This window comes from Carcharodon carcharias, chromosome 3, assembly GCF_017639515.1.
Source record: "Carcharodon carcharias isolate sCarCar2 chromosome 3, sCarCar2.pri, whole genome shotgun sequence".
NCBI lineage: Eukaryota > Metazoa > Chordata > Chondrichthyes > Lamniformes > Lamnidae > Carcharodon > Carcharodon carcharias.
Genome location: NC_054469.1, coordinates 94,314,014 through 94,334,008, shown reverse-complemented (window position 1 = coordinate 94,334,008; position 19,995 = coordinate 94,314,014). Strand labels below are relative to the sequence as shown.

At 41.8% G+C, this 19,995-nt stretch overlaps 1 protein-coding gene across 1 annotated transcript in view; it reads left to right on the top strand.

Annotated features, from left to right (window-relative positions):
- LOC121276026 (polycystic kidney disease protein 1-like 1) overlaps window positions 1-19,995 on the top strand; it is a 252,137-nt gene that overhangs the window by 105,484 nt on the left and 126,658 nt on the right. The window contains exons 23-28 of the mRNA XM_041183968.1: window positions 4,650-4,763; window positions 8,455-8,606; window positions 9,060-9,160; window positions 15,539-15,734; window positions 16,382-16,468; window positions 17,317-17,524. Of these exons, the coding sequence (XP_041039902.1) occupies window positions 4,650-4,763; window positions 8,455-8,606; window positions 9,060-9,160; window positions 15,539-15,734; window positions 16,382-16,468; window positions 17,317-17,524 (858 nt within the window). The remainder of the gene's footprint in view (window positions 1-4,649; window positions 4,764-8,454; window positions 8,607-9,059; window positions 9,161-15,538; window positions 15,735-16,381; window positions 16,469-17,316; window positions 17,525-19,995) is intronic.

The window sequence follows — 19,995 nt, the reverse complement described above, 5'->3', positions numbered from 1 at the left end:
AAATACTGCGGGTGCTGGAAATCTGAAACAAAAACACAAAATGCTGAAAAAACACAGCAGGTCCAACAGTATCTGTTTGCTGTTGTTAGCTCTGAAGAAGAGTCATACGGACCCGAGCTTTGTCAGGAAATTTCTATTGAAATAATTATAATTCAAGGTAATATAATAATTATAATTGAGTCTATAATTAAGAGTAAAATGACTGAATACTTGAAAATTTTAAGCTGATCATAGACAGTCAGTAATATTCCTCATAAGAAACTGACTTGTTTTATGGGTCAGGTGGGGGAGGATTAACATGAGGGCTGATTTGGAAAGTTAAAGAGAAAGGACAAGGCAGCAGGCAGGGTAGTGACACAGGCAATTGTAATCAGAGTGTGACAGGAAGGGATATAAAAGTGCACCAGCAGATATGTTCAGAGTAAGGAAAAATGGCTTTAAACTAACAGAGGGGGAGGAGGATCTGGCTGAGGAAGATTTAGAATTCTAAAGGTAAACATTAAGGCAACAGAAAAGTATATCGATGTGGGTAAAGATAAGTTGACCGGGACTGGAAGGGACAAAGGGTTCAATGGTAATAGTGGTTCATTCAGGAAATAGCAATAAAAAATTAAAAATGAAGTCACTCTATCTGAATGGCGGAGAATCAGAGCCAATACAGAGACATGGATTTTACAGCTACAAATCAGGCTGGCCATTCCCCAGCACTTGCGTAAAATTCAGCATGATGGTGTTGGGTTGACAGTCTGTCAACTTTGATTTCCCAGAAGCAGAGACAGGAGAATTTATCATGAGGAATGAAGAAATGGCAGAGACATGAATAAATATTTTGAGTCTGTTTTTGCAGTAGAAGGCACAAGCTATATACCAGAAATAGAGGAACCTAAGGGCCAATAAGAGTGAGGAAATTAATATCACCAGAGAAAAAGTATTGGAGAAACTCAAGGGCCTAAAATCCGACAAATCCCCAGGACCTGATCGGCTGCAGTTTAGGGTTCTAAACAAGATAGCGGAAGAGATAGTGGATGCTCTGGCTATGATTTTCCAAAATTTCCTAGGAGAGAATTTTTCCTATGGTGGGCAGGAGTGGGTGGAGCTGATCGCCGCCTGCAATTGGCTGCGTGCCACCATTTTATGTGGGCGGGCCAATTAAGGCCTGGCCAGTGGCGCTCAGCGCTACCTGTGCGGGTGGGGCAGGAGGGAGAGTCGGGGCCTGCGCATGCACGGGAAAGAGCACAGAAATCTCCCTGAGGCATTGAGCTGCCTCAGAGAGATTAAGTTGATATTTTATTTATTAAAAAGTTTAATTAAAAATTTTTTTAAACATGTCCCCTCATGTGACAGTGTCACCTGAGTTGGGACATGTTTGTGAATTTTGCAAGATTTATTTAATTATTTTATAAAGCCTTCAGGAAACATCATCCCGCCCATGGATGAGGTTTCCTGAAAAACACGAAGGCTGCTTGGGCTCTTTACCTGCCCGCCAACCTTAAGGTTGGACGGGCAGCGTTGTGAACAACTTTAAATACTTTTTTAGTGGCCTTGATAGGCTGTTGACAGTTTGGCGAGTGAGCAGCTGCCTCTGACACGTGCCTGCAGAATGTAATATTGAAATGACAGACGATGACATCTGGGCGCACGCCCGACGTCATCGCATGTCATTTTACATGTTGGCGTGTTGGGCCCGCCCACACACGCTGATGGCAATATTCTGCCCCTAGATTCTGGAATGGTCTGCACACACTGGAAGTTAGCAAATGTAACACCAATATTCGAGAAAGGAGGGAAGAGAGAAAACAGGGAAATACAGACCAGATAACCTGACATTCATCATCAGACAAGTATTCTAATGTATTATTAGCAAGTCTTAACAATATACTTAGATGAACATAGTATGATTTGAGCAAATCAGCATGGTTTTATGAGAAGGAAATCCTACTTGATACCTCCTGGATGCTTTCCCTCCACTCCAGGTGGTCTTGGGCCAGGGATTCCCAGATATCAGTTGTGATGTTGCACTTTTTCAAGGAGGCTTTGAGGGTGCCCTTGAAGCATTTCCCCTGCCCTCCTAGGGCTCGTTTGCTGTGTTGAAGCTCCGGGTAGAGCGCTTGTCGTTTGTTCCAGGACTCTTGTGTCAGGCATGCAAAAGATGAGGCTCGCCCAGCAGAGCTGATTGAGCGTGGTCAATGCTTCAATGCTGGGGATGTTGGCCTGAGTAAGAACAGTGACGTTGGTGGGCCTATCCTGCCAATAGATGTACTTCTCCAGAATTTTGAGGTGCCTGCTGTACATGGTCCACATCTCTGAGCCGTATCGGAAGGCGGGTATCACTACTGCTCTGTAGACCATGAGCTTCGTGCCAAGTTTGAGGTTCTCGTCTTCAAACGATCTCTTCCTAAGGTGGCCAAAGGATTTGCTGGCGCACCGAAGGTGTTGTTGAACCTCGTCATCAATGTCTCGATGATAGTAGGCTCCCAAGTTATGGAAGGTGGTCCATGGTGTCCAAGGCCTCGTTGTGGATTTTGATAATTGGGAGGCAGTGTGGCGTGGAGGGGGTAGGCTTGTAAAGGACCTTTGTTGTACAGATGTATAGTGTAAGGCCCATGCTCTCGAATGCCTCGGTGAAGGTGTTGATGATGGCTTGGAGCTTGGCCTCCGAGTGTGCACAGATGCATGCATCATCTGCATACTGTAGTTGACAGAGGATGGGATGACCTTGAATCTGGTCTGCAGGCAGCAGAGGTTGAACACGTTCCCACTTGTCCTGTAGTTTAGCGCCACTCCATCGGGGAGCTTGCTGAGGGTGAGATGGAGCATTGCGGCAAGGAAGATCAAGAAGGGTGTCTGTGTGATGACACAGCCTTGCTTGACCCTGGTCCAAACGTGGATTGGGTTTGTGGTGGATCCTTGGTCAGGATCACGACTTGCATATCATCATGGAGCAGGCGGAGAATGGTGACAAACTTTTGGGGGCAGCCAAAATGGAGGAGGATTATCCATAATCCTTCATGGTTGACAGAGTCAAAGGCTTTTGTCAGGTCAAAGAAGGCCACATTCAAGGGCTGGTGCTGCTCCCTGCACTTCTCTTGCAGTTGCCATGCGGTGAAGGTAATGATCGTTGTGCCTCTGAGTGGGTGGAATCCGCATTGCGACTCTGGGAGGAGCTCTTCAGCCACAGGGAGAAGGTAGTTGAGGAGGATTCTTGTGATGACCTTCCCTGTGGCCGACAGCAGGGAGATTCCTCTATAGTTACCGCGGTCAGACCTGTCACCTTTCTTGAAGATGTTCACTATTACAGCGTTTCTGAGAACTCCTGGCATGCTCTCCTCCTTCCAGATCAGGGAGATGAGGCTATGTATTCACGCCAATAGTGCATCTCTTCCGTGCTTTAGTGCTTCATTAGGGGTTCCATCTAGTCCTGATGCCTTGTTGCTCTTTAGCTGTCAAATTGCCTTTTCTACCTTGTGCCAGGTTGGGGTTGTGCTGAGAGGGCAGAGGGTAACATGCTGCGGGATGAAAACAGAGTCCCTGTTAAGAAGATTTTCGAAGTTCTCCTTCCAGTGGGCACTGACTGCCTCTCTGTCCTTGATGAGCACCTCTCCATTCTTGGCTAGCAGTGGAGTGGGGCCATTGGTGCTTGGACCATAGGTGGTCTTGACTGTGCTGAAGAAACCTCGCATGTTATGGCTTTTGGCTAACTGTTGGATCTCCTGTGCTTTCTCCACCCACCATCTGTTCTTTAGGCTGCGGCTTTTTTGTTCGGCCTCAGCCTCCAGCTGTCTGTAGAGCTGCTTACTTGCTCTCGAGTTGGGTTGCTGTTTCAAGTGCAGAAATGCCTTGTGCTTGCATTTTAACACAAACTTCAAGTTAACTGTTATTTTAAACAGCCTCTGCCTCATGTTTCAAAGCCCATCCACTGTCGTGAGTTTTGCTAAAGATCTGGATAGGGCCTGTCTGTGGATTTTCTTTCAAACCTGTTTTTAAATTCCTCGACTTCATAAATGTGGCAGTTTCAAGTTGGCAGGCTGTGACTAGTGGAGTGCTGCAAGGATCAGTCCTGGGGCCTCAGCTATTTACAATCTACATTACTAACTTGGGTGAAGCGATAGAGAGCAATGTGTCTACGTTTACTGATGATGCAAAGATTTCCCTGCAGATTACTCCTCAGTCTTTCTCTCTCTCTCTCTCATCTGGAGGCCTATAGAGTATCCCAGAATATCCCCAGTAGCATGATCATACCCTTTTTGTTTCTCAACTCTAACCTAATTTTGTCTTTGCCCCCTCAAGGACATCCCCTTTTTCTAACACTGCAGTTTCTTCCCTTTTTGGTCACAATATATTCATTTATTTTTGAAAGAAATGCATTCTCACTATACTTAGTCAGTGGACTCTATTTATATATCATAGTCTATTGTGTCAGTTAAATTATAGATGAAACTGAGATGAATAGAAATATTAATTCCATTTGTCTCTCCCAGAGTTGGATTGTGAATAACTCTGACTGTAAATTGTGTACCTTGAATTAAATTCATCTGTGCAAATAAATCACATTAATTAAACTTGATCTCTGCATTTTGTTTAGTTGGTGTTGTAGGTATGATGTCTGAGGCTCTGTATTTCTATTCTTCTTTATAACATCTTCTTTATAGATTAACGGTGATGTTGCTGACCTGACTCTGTATAACTGCACAAACAGAAGAAAAGTTGAAGTAAAAGGGCTCAAAACACCTGTCCTAATAGAATTTGAAATGAAGGACAGAATTGTAAGTTTAATTAAATAGACATAAAAGAGTAATAATAGCAATATTATTGACATTTTATGGTGGTAAGTTCCAGTGTTTTCTGTAACATGTAATGCATGAAAGAACTTGACAACCTCATTCTAAATCATGTCATTTTTTTGAACTGCCATTCTTGTACCCTATTCCCCTTTCCCTAACCTATCCTTTACTGAAAGCCCTGAGTTTTGCCAGTACCTGATTTAATATGTATCTGGCAGCTTTCTGCTACCCCAACCAAGTGACTGTTTTATATGCGTGAGCCTATACAGTGGCTGTTGGTGGTCTATTTTACAGAGTAAGGTGTTAACTCCAAAGCTCATCCTGTTCTCACTCCATTTATATTTTTCAGCAGGGTTCTCTGGATGCCTAGCAAGAACTGTAACCCATACTGATTGTAATTTTACTGCTTCATAACCCTGGAATGGTAGGGCCTAATTGTTGTCTCAGAATTTTAGAAGTTCCAGTCTGGCATCGTATAATACCAGGTGGTCCTTTACCCACTAGCCCAATGGGGGAATTTTAATTGGTGACATGTTTGTGTTTCCTTACCAATTTTATCACTTTTCCTCCTCTCGTGAAGTTTACTCCTTACTGGTATACAATTTTACCGATGTCAAACGCCATTTAACACCTGGCCCAAGGGGCTAATATTGTTTATTTAATGAGTATCACACTAAACCCAACTTAGTCCTTAGCTGACATACAATATGCGCATTCAACAGGGATTGTCTGATAGTGATCAGAAGCAGCAAGGCCAGTTTTCCTGTTCCTATCCATAAGCATCATGTAATTATGGTGTATTCCCCTTTGCCCTCTCCAAACACTCTCCAAAAAAAAGTAATTTTCCATGTCCCTTAAGTCACTTACCATTGTACTTTCAAATTCCCAACTACCTTGCCTTTGGCCTTCAGTCCATCATGGCAGCTATTGATTTGCTAAATGACACCATCTCCCACCACCTTAAATGCCCTTGTCTTCTATTACTACTCTTTCTCATCCTAATCACTCTCTGGTATACCCTTCACCTATGGTCTCTTAAGTCCAAGAAGCACAGACTTGAATGCCTTTGGTGAACAACTAGTTTAAACATTCATCGCCAGCTCTGTCTACACTGCTTAAAGCATTATTTGGCAATGCTCTATGTTGCCAAAACTGCGCATTATTCAAAGATCATCCGGGAATACAAATATAGTCCCCACTTTCTTCCCTCTCTTACAAACTGTCTTCTTAAACTACTCTCCCCTGCCTCCTCCACCATCACTTCTGATGGTAAGTGTGAGGAGCTCATGGATTTTATTTTGTTACAAAGATCAAAACCATCTATTCAGCCTCTGGCACTTCCCGCCCTTCCATTAGCCCTTAGGGACAAACCTCTTCAAACATTCTTGGTTGCCCTAGCCCTGAGCTTACATCTTTCTGTATATTCCAACCCATTTCCTGCAACAAAGAAAGGAAATCCAGCATTTGTATTAGACCACCAGACATCTCAAAGAGCTTTACAGCTAATGAATGTTTTTAAAGTGCAAACGTTGTTGTAATGTAAGAAATACAGCAGCTAATTTGTGCACAACAAACTTCCACAAACAACAATGTGTTAATGACCAGATAATCTGCTTTGTGTGATACTAATGAAGAGATAAATATTGGCCAGGACATCGGGGTAACTCCCCTGCCCACGTGCTCAAAATAGTACCCATGTGGGATCATTTACACCATCCAAGCAGGCTGATGGGGTCTCGGTTTAACATTTCATCCAAAAGACAGCACCTCTGAGAGTGCAGCAATCCCTCGGTACTTCATCATTGGGTATCAACCTTGATTTTTATGCTGAAGTGCTGGAGTGGGGCTTGGATCCAGAACCTTGTGGGTCAGAAGTGACAATGCTACTAACTGAGCCACAGCTGACACTCAATGCTTTCTCCAACCTTATCTCGCTGGTTCTACCCACCACCTGCTCCCCTGATCTTATCTAACTGAACCATTGACCACTCTCAACTTCCCTTACTAGGCTCCATTTTAATTAATATTGTTAATGGTACCCTTTATTCAGGTACTGACCCTCTCTCTTCAAATCTTCTGTTATTATACCTTTACAAAAATGCCTACTCTTGACCCGACTGTAACTGCAAACCTTTGCCCCATTTCCAACCACCCTTTCCTCTGAAAAGTCCTTGAGTGATGTTGCTTCCCAAATCGGTACCCATTTTCCCCACAACTTTCCAGTTAGGTTTCTGGCCCAGTCACAGTATTAAAATGGCCCTGGTTAAAGTCACAAATGACATTCTTTGTGACTATGACCATGATAAACTATCCCTTCTCATCCTCCTTGACCTGTCTGCAGCTTTCGACATAGTTAACCACACAATCTTCCTCCAACTCCTCTTTTCCATCATCCAGCTGGGTGGAGCTGCTCTAGCCTGATTCCATTTTTATATATCTAATCATAGCTAGAGAATCAATCACCAATAGCTTCTCTTCCCACTCTCACTCTGTTTCCCCTGGTAAGGGTCTATTATTGGCTTCCTTCTGTTTTTCATCGACATGCTACCACCTGGCAATATTATCCTAAAGCATCTCATATTCCACATATATGCCAACAACATTGTTGTCTATCTTACACCTCCACCTTGGACCCTCAGCAGTCTCTGATTTGTCACACTGTTTGCCCAGTGTTCAATATTGGATAAGCAGAAATTTTTCCCAACAAAATTGGAAATTGGGAAGACTAAGGCTATTGTCTTTGGCCCCCACCACAAATTCCGTTCCCTGTCCGCTGTTTCCATTCATGGTGACTACCTTAAGTTGAGCAAGACCATTCATAAAAATTAAGAGCAGGGGTAGACTCTAGTCCTTCGAGCCTGCTCACCATTCAATAACGTGGTTGATCTCTGACCTTAACTCCACTTTTTCACCTGATCCCTGAAAGCCCTGGATTCTTCTAGAATTGAAAAATCTATCATTGACAGCTGTGAATATACTCAATATTGGAATATCCACAGCCCTCTGAGGGTAAAAAATTCCAAAGTTTCACAACCCTCTGAGTGAAATAATTCCTCAATCCCTGTGTTGTCTTTGATCCTGACCTTCATTGTCTCCTACAATGCTTCAATTTTAAAATATTCGCCCCCAATTCTGTGCTCCTGGCACATCCCTGATTTTAATTGCTTCAGCATTAACAGCTGTGCTTTTAGCTGTCTTGACCCAATGCTCTGAAATCCTTTCCAAAACTTTTCCATCTCTCTACCTCCCTCTCTCCTCTTTGACCTGGTTCCTACAAAACTAACTTGATCATATGCTTTCCTGATTTTTTTCTTTTTATGTCAAACATGTTTTGTATTGATATCAGTCTTGTTAAACACCTCAGGGTGGTTTAGAAATATAATATACAAATGTAAGTTGTTGTATACAAGATCAGCTAACTCAGCACAGGTGGAAGATGGAATGTGGTGCCTGCAGGTCATTCCTCAGAGTATAAAATCACATAGCTGGCACAAGTTATACATTAGTGAACGATCTAAAATAATCTCTAGTATTTGCAAGCAGATTCTATTATATTTCAAGATTTTAACAAGGAATTTGATAAATATGCTGAATTGCTAAGGTGAAAAAAGATGAAGTATTTTGATGTCTTGGATTAAAAGCTGTAGTAAAAGTTTTGATTTCTTATTTGCAGCAGGAACAGCTTTCTGTATACTTGCTACTTCGTACTCAAATGAATGTTCATATCTTGCCAGTGACTCCAGCAAACATACAGCAAGCTTTGCAGATAACAGTGAGCTTCACTAGGCCTAACCAGCAAGTGTTTCCTATCATGCTGTTAGTGAGGTATGATAAATTTTGCATTTTTTTTTAGATATTCATTTTTTGAGATGTGGGTGTCGCTGCAAGGCCATTACTTATTTTGCATCGCTAGTTTCTGTTGACAAGGTGGTGAGCTGCCACCTTGAACTACGTTTATAGCCCCACAGTGCTGTTAAAGAGGGAGTTCCAGGATTTTGATTTTCACCCAGCGATAGTGAAGGAACAGTGAAATACTTCCAGGTCAGGGTGGTTTGTGACTTGGAGGGGAATTTGCAGATGGTGGTGTTCCCAAGCGCTGGCTACCTTTTCCCCTCTAGGTGGTGGAGATGGAGGTTTGGGAGGGGTTACCAAAGAATCCTTGGCAAGTTGCTGCCAATGTTTGTTTTATTGTCACAGAACAGCACAAATGTGAGAGGAACACTTGCCCATTTTTCTTATGTTTTAAAATGAAATCATTAACTTCAAATGTCTTTGTAGGTCCAACAAGGAACCAACTCCAAGTAAATACAACCTGAAACAAATACATTACTGGGATGGAGAAACAATCCACTTATTTATTCCTGCAGCATCACTCTTGGGTTCGTAGGACATTTTAAAGTTTTTTGAATGCAACTACATATTTGAAATTTCAAGAAATTCTAAAAGTTAAATTGAGTTAAACAAACTTAAGCACTCCAGAAATGAAATAGGGCATCACTCACTGAGATCTTCTGAATACCTTGCTACAGCCTAACTCTTATTCTTTTAAACTGAAAGTAAAGATTGGTGTGCAGAAATTAGAAATAGAGTGCAAACAGGTGTTAATGCCAATTCAAAATAACTAATTAGTTTATAGTTGCATTTTTTTGGAGGCCACTGTGGAAGGATTTTTTCTATGTGTTACAGACCACATTTAATGAGTTTGTAACAAAATTGTATATGGCTTTGAGTATAGAAGAAAACCAGAGTTATTACTGACTGCATCCCCAAGAGTAAAAAAGAAAATAAAGAACATGATTTTTACCTTATTGAGAATTCTGAAAAATCTTTGGTTTTTAAAGAGTGACCCTGAGCTGAATGCCCCATTTGAAGTGGTGAAAGCACTTTTAAAGCTAATTAGTTTTACCTATTCTTTAATTCTTTGTGGGCTTTGTTGTATCCAAACACCTTGTGTGGCTAGAACTGTACAGAAATGCTTCAGAAGTCATCAGAGTTGGTGATAGGCATACAAACCAATTCCAGTTTGAGAAGGGAGTCAGGCAGGAGTGTCTTTTGTCACCCATAGTGTTTAATGCTGTGGGAGAGATATTAGTGAGAATGATGCAGGAAGAGCTATCAGAGAGATGTGGCTGCATTATAGGAGGCCATAGCATATGGAATCTTAGGTAGCAGATGACACCAACTCATAGCCAGGACAAAGAAAGAGCTAGAGACTAGGGCATGCCTAGCAAAAGACACAGTGAGTCTTTTGGACTGAATATAAATGAAGAAAGACCAACCTTATGGCTCTCATTGGCAATGGAAAAGGCAAGATTGGAAGCACTGAGGTAGTGGCTGTACTAATTATGGTTTTATTTATTGTGTAATGTACCTTTTAAGAATAATACGTATTAGGAGAGATCACATGATCTGTAGTAACCAATAGAAGATAGCATGGGCTACCTCCGTAGTCAGTGTAGAGATAGAGTTGGTGTTGAAAGCACATGTGTAGTTGCTGCTGAGTACATTGTAAATAAACATAATGTTTCCACCCAAGAAGATCAACTCTATCATTAATAGTACAACTCGGCCACCCTACAACAAACTAGCAATGAGGATGAAACAGAATTGAACAGAAGAAATCAAGTTAGAAAGAAATCAACACTGTACCAGTGATTGTAAGTAGCAAGCCCCATTAGAATTCAAGAAGTTATTCCCTCTCAGAATGCCACAATTTGGGAGCATTGATCCTTTTGAACTAGCCACAGAGGATTTGTTTCAATATATAGAATGCCTCGCATTCTTTTTTCAACTGAATGAGATTACAGGGGAAGAGAAGAGGTGAGTGATCTCTTGAGTACTTGTGGGAGCCAAACTAATGGTTTGATTCGAAGTTTGATGGCACCCAGTGCCCAGATTCGAAGAATTTTGATGAATTAGTTGCCCTCGTGAAGTGTCATTTTCAACACAAGCCCTCAGCCACGATACAGAGGTGCAAGTTTAATTTGCAAAACAGAGCCCCAGGAGAGACAATTGCTTGCTACGTGGAGAATTTGAAGCAGCTAAAAGGGCGGGATAAATCGAGACTCCGCCGAGAAGCGGGAAACAGCCTCCACTAGTCGAAGAATAAAGAAGAATAACTTAGCAATGAAATTGAAGAATAATTTTAATAGAGGTGGCAACAATCAGTCTTTTAACGATTGGCAGTTTAAAAAAATCGAATGCTACAATTGTCACAAAAATGGACGTATAATGAAACAGTGAAAGGAAAGATTCAAGCAGGCTTGTAAACAAAAGAAGAAGCTCAATGAAATCTACAATGTAGAAGAGCCTGAAACAACAAATTTCAACATTTACTCATTGTTTAATCTGAAAACTGGAAAGACAGAACCAATATTTGCCACAGTGAAAGTAAATGGCAAATGGAAGCGGACACGGGAGCTTCCACTACAGTAATTGGGGAATATTCTTTCAGATATTTGAATAATAGTAAACATCAATTAAGTTTAGAAGAAACAGCTGCAACGGTGAGAACATATACCGGTGAAGACGTTCAAATAAAAGACATAAGCAGAGTAACTGTCCATTATGGAAGCCAATCGGCACAGCTCTACCCTTGATGGTGGTAGCAGGTGAAGTGCCAAGCCTCCTGGGGTGAGACTGGTTAAAGGAGATTTAGGTAGAATGGTCCAAAATCTTTCAGTTGAGAGCAAGTGGGCTACCAGAACTACTTAAAAAGTATGCCACCATTTTCCAGGATAAACTGGGAAAAATCCATGGCCTACAGGCCAAGATTTATGTGGATCCGGAAGCAACCCCTTGCTTCATGAAGGCGAGACAGGTACCACACGCCCTGTGAGAAACAGTCGACGTTGAGCTGAACAGGCTAGAGAAACTGAGCGTTATACAACCTGTTCAGTTTTCAGAGTGGGCAGAACCCATAGTCCCTGCCAATAAACCCGACCAAAGCGTACAAGTTTGTGGGGACTACAAACTGATGGTTAACAAAGTAGCCAAACTGGACAGGCACCCCATTCCAAAAATTGAAGACCTGTATGCCAAGCTGGCAGGAGTACACAAAGCCAGACATGAGCCATGCTTATCAACAACTGGAATTAGATAATGCCTCCTGGGGATTTGTCACAATTAATACCCACAAAGGTTTATACAAAAATATATGATTGCCTTTCAGTGACTCCTCTGCTTGTGCCATCTTTCAGAGAACAATGGAAAGCTTACTGCAGGGTCTGCCCCAGGTTGTGGTCCATTCAGACGATGTATTGGTGACAGGATTCACCATAAAATGCTCATGATAAAGAGCATTTGGCAAAATTACAAGGAGTCTTAAAACATTTCTTACAAGCTGGAATGCATCTAAAAAAAGAGAAGTGCACATTCCAAGCGAAGGAGATAATCTATTTGGGTCACCGGGTAGATTCACAGGGCCTCCAAAGTTGAGGAGAAAGAGCCATAAGAGAGACTCTTGGGCCAAAGAACACCTCAGAGCTCAAATTATTCCGAGGAATGATCAACTATTAGAGGTGGTTCTTACCCAATTTGTCTACAGTGCTGGCCCCCCTGCATTCTGTACTTAAAAAGAACCAACATTGGTTCTTGGAAGGCACCCCAGAAAGAAGCTTTCATAAAGGTGAAGCAATTTTTGCACTTATCCAATCTATTAGTGCATTATGGCCAGACTGAAGAATTGGTGCTGACATGTGACGCATCTCCCCATGGAGTGGGAGCACTGCTATCTCATCAGATGGATGACGGCAAGGAACGGCAATAGGTTTTGTATCACCACAGCGGAAAAAGGATAGTCACAGATAGAAAAAGATGGCCTGTCCATCATTTTTGGTGTCAAGAAGTTTCACCAGTACGTGCACAGCCGCCATTTTACAATCGTTTCAGACCACAAACCACTATTATGTATTTTTAGTGTGGAAAAGGTTATACCAGCCATAGCTTCAGCAAGAATACAACAATGGCTTTAATTCTGGCAGCATACAAATACACTTTCGTACATAGGTCTGGCAATCAAATCGCAAACACTGATGCCCTTAGTCATTTGCCTTTACAAGAAAATGATAAGCACATCCCAGTTCCACAAGAACTTGTTTTACTGTTAAATTTCCTAGATTCCTCGCCACTATGTGCTCAACAGATCAGTGACTGAACAAGTCGGGACCCAGTCCTATCTCAAGTATGAGAACAAGTGCTACATGGTTGGCCTCAGGAGCCTATATGTGATTAAATGAAACCGGACTTCAGCAGAAGACATGAAATAACCAGCCAGGCTGGCATCCTATTGCAGGGTGCATGAGTGATGGTTCCTCCAAAGGGTAGGGAACCACTTTTAATTGAATTACATAGTGCTCATCCAGGAATTTTACCAAAAGAAGACCATAGCATGCAGCTCTCTGTGGTGGCCTGGGATGGAGGGTGAAATGGAGAGCTTAGTAAAGCACTGTGTGCAATGTCAGCAACTGCAAAAGTTGCCAGTGACAGCTCCATTACACCAATGGGAGTGGCCAGGTAGACCCTGGGTGCCATTGCACATTGACCATGTGGCACCTTTCCTGGGACTAATGTTTCTGTTCATTGTTGATACCCATTCAAAATGGTTGGACATATATGAAGCGAAGTTACCTATGTTGGGTGCTACAATTGAAGAACTACGTCAGAGTTTCCATTCGTGGACTACCAGAAGTAGTTGTTTCCGATAATGGCAAGGCATTTGCAAGTGCTGAGTTTCAACAGTTTATCAGCATCAATGATATCACTCGTGAAAACTGCACCGTACCACCTTTCCTCAAATGGACTGGCCGAAAGGGCAGTTCAAACACTCAAGATAGGCATGGAAAAGCTAACTGGTGATTCCTGGCAACCAAGCTAGCATGATTTCTTTTTCATTACAGGACTACCCCTCACACAACAACAGGTATCACACCTGCGGAGTTATTGTTGAAATGCCGTCTCAGGACGAGATTAAGCTTAATAATGCCAAATTTAGAGGGGAAGGTGGAAAGGAGCCAAGGAAGCCAGAAAATTAGACACGACTAGCATAGTCGTGGGAGGAATTTTACCTTGGGAGAGTCAGTATATGTGAAAAACTTTGGGGAAGGACCAAAGTGATTACCGGGTGAAATAAGTTCAGTGACTGGACCTCTATGTGGCAGAAGACACTCAGAATCAGCTGGATTGACAGAAAGACAAATGAGTGGGTTAGATCAAGAGTAAAAATTCAGGAATCAAAAGGGTTGTTAGCTCTAGTTAGAGAGCCAAGTTCAGAAATCGGAAACTAAGACCTGACAGCCTTGTCCTGACAACAATTGAAGGAGACAGAAGAGAAAGGAGAAAAATCAGATGAAACATGGACTGAGGGAAGCTCAAAGAAAGCCAAAGAAGAAGCAAGACAATGCTAACTGTCACACTAATATATGGTGACAATGGAATAAACAACGTTTTTTTTTGATGTATAAATATTGTAAACTACTGATGGTTTATGATACAGGAGGATTCTGTTGAAGAGAAATAATAAGAAAAGGGGTGTCATCGCACCACCAGAAATATGATAATTGCTTGACACAATACTTAGTGATATTTTCAAACATTCATAGGTTCATAAACAAAGGAAATGACATCATCGATAGAGACCAGAGGGTGTGATAATTTGATGTGTAATATACCTTTAAGAGGAATGTTATAATGGAAGATCACATGATCTTAGTATCCAATAGCAGAGTAGCACGGGCTCTGTAGTTAGTAGTTGAAAGTCAAAAGTTAGTAGCAGCAGGAGAGTCAAGATAGAATTTTAGTGTAAGCACATGTTTAGTTGCTGCTGAGCACCTTTTTAAATAAACAGAGTTTCTACCTATGAAGTGTCTGCTACTCAGCTCTATCATCAGTACCAAATCGACCACCCCTTACAACAAGCATGTGAACAGGATCCAACAAACTGGCGATGAGGATTTAACAGAGGACATGACCCAAAGCTACTTGCATCAGAACATATGCTGATATGAATTCAACAATATGCTTCGCACTCTCAATCTGGTGTCCTGGCTGTAGAGTGCCTACAAGTAATGAGTTAGGCCAGACTGACTCCACTACTGGGTTAGCTAATGTTTGCATATAATTATCAAATGTTTACTGATATTTTTCTAATACTTTTAACTATGGTACAGCTACAACAACTTGCATTATACTACACCTTTAATGTAAAGAACATCCTGGGGTGCATCTCAGATCAGCAGCTGCAAAACCAAATGTGAGAGATTATGAAGGTGACCGATGCTTAGTTAAGAGATGGGTTTGAAAAGGTTCAAGGGCTGTTAGAAGGAAGATGACTCAATGGCCAATAAACTCTTCTCATTCTACATTTTCTAGTGACCACCTGACTTTGTACATGAATGTCTAGCAATGTCATGAGCTGTTGTGTACTCCAGCTTTGGCAATGTCCACATGATAGATAAACGGAGGTTTTATACCTTTATGTTATTGTATGGAATATTGTAGGCACCATAGGCAGGATCATTCAATGCGTTTTTATGAATATTGCGTCAGAGATAGAAGAAAGGATGCGGTTCAGCTGAATAGAATCTCTTGTCAGTGAACCATGTGCTTTAGCTTAGTTGCATTATTGTGTATTATTTTTGAAAAGCCAAGTGAAGTAATTGGTGCACTGATTTTTTTTAAAATCATTTAAATAATTAAGAGTCAAAGTCAACTGTTACAAGCAGAATTTAATAATTTTGTCCAAATACCCTTCTCTACAGGCGTAGGGACATATTACTTTGGTCTTTTAGATGCCAACTATAACAGAAAACCAAAAAATAACTACCTTGCCAAGAATGTTAGTTATACTGTGAGTATCCAGTGGACCCACTGCCTGTACTGGAATGATATCCGAGAGTGGAAGTCTGATGGTTGTTCACCGCAGCAGGAATCATATTCACAGAAAATAAACTGCAGGTATATATTGTCTCAGTAGTGTGAACGATTGCTGCTTTGGCTTGCATCATATATTCTTTTTTGTTATTTTCTAAAAAATACTAAACTCCTTTCAAATTCTATGATCCTTGCTGGTATTTTTTAAAATCAGTAAACGTAAATGCTGATTGATTCACAATCAAGTTATAATGAAGAATGGGAGCACCAAAAGTTAAGGCATCTCTATCTGCATGAAATGAGCTCCGCAAATGCCCTCACTGTTCTGATTTGTCCACTTGAGAGAAAAAAAAGATCAGAGCAAGGACAGTTAGCATCACTTAATTTAATTATCAAATGTTTCTTATTTTGCATCAGTGTGCATCAACTTTTTAATAAAGGAACATTTTTAAGGAAGTATTAATATGTGGGACCCTATGAATATTACAGCCTAAAGGTATTTAACACTGAACCTGTGCTCTTTACTCAGTCTCAACACAGTGTACAATATAGTGACATGTTGATGTTTGTCCAGAATAACAGGCAATAATGTTCATGTCCTACTCCTTACCCACCATGATCAGCTTCGTTGTCCTCAATATTTATTGATTTCATGCAATTCTTTGTCCTTTCTGTCACTCATCTTTTGGAAGACTAGTATATAACCTCTTATTTATTGTGTTTTTAATTAGTTGTAACCATATGACAACATTTACAGTTGCAAATCAGCAGTTTGTGATGAAGAATGTCAAATTCACTGATGTCTTGACCTTTATCAGGTGGGTATTGCAGACAATTTAAGCAAGTATTGTGTACTGTTTTGTGTGTTTTTGTGATATGTTTGATTCCATGATTATATATACTGTGAATTGAATCTGCATTAAATTATTGCTAACGAATATGGTATTGAAACCAAAGTAAACTTTCAGCTCCCTTCTCAACGCAGCGATACCCATGGAATTTCTTGATATTGGCATTGGAGATTGTAATTGTTCATTTTGTATAATAAATACTTAAGGAGTCAAGTCTGCAATTTGGTACAAATGTTCAATATTATTGGACTGCTCAATTTAGAATAATACCATAAACATATTCATTATTATGTTTGCAAAGGTAAGACAACCAGCTACACCATCTTGCAAGTATAGACAGAATGCTGAATGAACAATATTTACCAAACATATTTACTATTATCACCTGTAAGTTTGATTTTTAGTATCCATGCTCTGCTTTCTTCAAGAGGATATATGGTCCAACCCACTGAACTGGAATACCATCTGCATCCTTATCAATCTGCAACTTGTCCATTTCTCTTAACAATCTTGGACAGTAATATGTCAGGATTGTTCAGTTCTCAGATGCTCTCTCCTCTTGAACTATTGTTTTCTTTAGTGCTACATGGTGTAAAGATTGAAGAACAAGACATTTGGGTAGTTTGAATCCTTTTGTCATTTATTTGTTTTTTGTGATGAATTGAAAAAAAGGCTTCAAAAGGACCCAGCCAGTTCCAGAACACTAACAGTGTTACCACTGAAAGCTGTGAACTCATGGACCATCATTATCTATGTTTTTGTTCATTTTCTAATTAGATTTATTGAGATTCATAGTTGTATTTTTGTTTTGACAGTGTCTTTGAAAACTATGGCACTTGCATCACTGTTCTATTTGCCCTCACCCTCTACGTTCTGCTGGTTATCTTGTGTAAGCGCATGGATTTTTACATTGACACTAAACCTGGACTTGTCGTATTGCAAGACAATGCTCCCACTGACCAGTATCTGTATGAGATCATTGTAGAGACTGGCTTCAGGACTAGGGCTGGAACGACTGCCAAGGTATTTTATAGCTTTCTTATATTCTTTGTATATTTCTGCCTAAAGTTAAACTACAACTGCAGGTCAAGTTAGGATTAGAGTTATTGTCAAAAGGCAGAGTTCAACTGAAGGAATGGTTACTAGCCAAAAGGACTTCTGAACAGGGTAGCAGAGGACAGACCTATTGAATATTTGAGGCAATGAGGTGATTTGATGACAGGCCTCGAGAGGTAGAAATTGGTTTGCTTTTTTTGACATGCTTGGGTTGTGATTCTGATCAACCCGTGCTCGTTGAGGCAGGCACCACGCAATCTTCATTTCTCATTTGACTGATTGAAGCATTCAACTGGGGGTGATCCCTGCTGCTGGCTGACTGAACATTCAACATGACATACAACAGGGGATCCAACAGCATGTATGGCTAGCATCTGTTCCAGCTAGCATGCATTTTTAAAAGGGGAGCTGCTCACTTATAAGGAAACTGCTGCAGACTGCCTGTAGTGTCAGTGGCTCTAAGGAGAAGAATACCCAAAGGAACAACAACCAAAAAAAAAGTGCCCCTAGTTTCTCTCAGACTGTGTTTGAGGCCTTAGTCCAGGCGTCACCAGGAGAAGAGAGACCATATTACCATGGGGGACCAGGAGGCCCTCAGAAGGGAATAGAAGCAGGTGAGCAGTAAGTTCATTTCCTGCAGTCTCACCCTCACCTGGAAGCAATGCCGCAAGAAGTTCATTAACCCCAAACAGGTGGTCAAGGTTAGTTACTGCTTCTTGATATGACATCTCCTATCCATGACACCAAAAACCTCTCATGCTGCTTAGTACACCACATCCCCGTCACTCAACTGTCAGCAGTCCCTTGCACTCAAGATTCAGGCCTAACATTCAGACATTCACCCACTAAAGATGTCAGCTTCACACCCAGCTCTTACTGCTTCCACATACTTCAGCTATTCAGTATTCAGCTATGACCAGCACATCACCCAAACACAGTACAACAAACTCACTGACATTCCCCCCCCTCCCCCCCCCGCGCCCCACCCCACCACCTCTCTTGCAGGACAAAGCCCCCTTAACCATAGAGAGTACAACAGAACCAGTGAGGAACAAGTATGCCTGCATCACCTAAGCCTGCTAGAGGAGACCAAAAAACCAGTATGGGGCTGGCTATCACAAAGGACATTACATCTGGCACCACTGCGAACCTTCAGGATGACCATATAGTCCTGCTTTATGGCCATCCTAATATCCCACTTCACCCGCATCCTGCTAACTGGCATGAAGGGCAAGCTGCAGATTGTGTGACCAATGTCCTCATATTTTCCAACCCACTTCACCCTCTTCCTTTACCACCAAAACCCCTTCTGATTTTCTGCTCTTAGATACCAAGAACTATTACTTGACCAGTGAGTGCAGCCTCATGAGGAAGGGCAGGAGCTACTACAGAAAGAAAGAAGTGCCATCACTTGATCTGATATTTGTCGCCATCTGCTCAGATACTTGCACTGTGTGTACCTTAGGGAGTAGTAGAGAGTTGGGATCTGCATGTGGTGAGAAACCAGGCACAAATGGGCTGCAGCCAGGCCAGGGGAAAAGATGAATAGGAAGGTGCAGAACTGTGGAGCAATGGTTGTGAAAGGATAGCGACTTAAAGGAGCCTCAGTCTCAGGAGGCACTAATGGACAGCACATTGAGAGTGAAGGGGATCCAGATGCTTCCACTCTGGCTCTTCCTCCTCTAGCTCTTCCTCCTCCTCTTCCTGTGGTGTGCCTGGTTCCAATGGTTGTGTCCTCAAAATTGTGGGATTGTGGAGGATACAGCAGACCATCACAATCTTAGAGCATGCTGTGGTGAGTGGTTTAGTGTTCTCCCCAGTGCTACAAGGGGCAGAACTGTTCCTTGATGGTCTGCTCTACGATGTTCCTCGTGGAAGAACGGCTCTGTTATAGGCCCATTGTCCTTCTGTGGTTGGTTATCAGAGTGGAGTCATCAGCCAGGTGTAGAAGTATTCCTTGTCTCCGTGCAACCAGTCTCTGGTTCTTCATTTTGGTCCAAAGATGGCAGGAACAGCTGATTGCCTCAGGAAGGTGTTGTGCCTTCTGTCAGGAAAACAGGCATTCAGCGGCATGATGGGCCTGGTCACACACTAACTTCACGTTAATGAAATGGAACCCTTTATGATTCCTGTACCTCTCCCTCTTTACATGTGGTGCCACAGAGCTATGGGGCTGCAGTCAATGGCTCCCTGCATCATTGGAAATCTCGCTACCCATCAAAGCCACATGTCCACTCATCCTGTTTCTCTCTGACTAGAAGGAAAATGATGAATTCTTCTCTCCTCATGTGCAGGGTTTCTGATACCTCTTGAAAGCAGTGATGTATGGTGAACTCAGGTATATGGGATATTGCTGAAGTTTAGCCATAACATATAACATTGATGAGCACCTTGTGAACAAACTACAACAAATGACCCAGCACATGACTGTCAGTTGT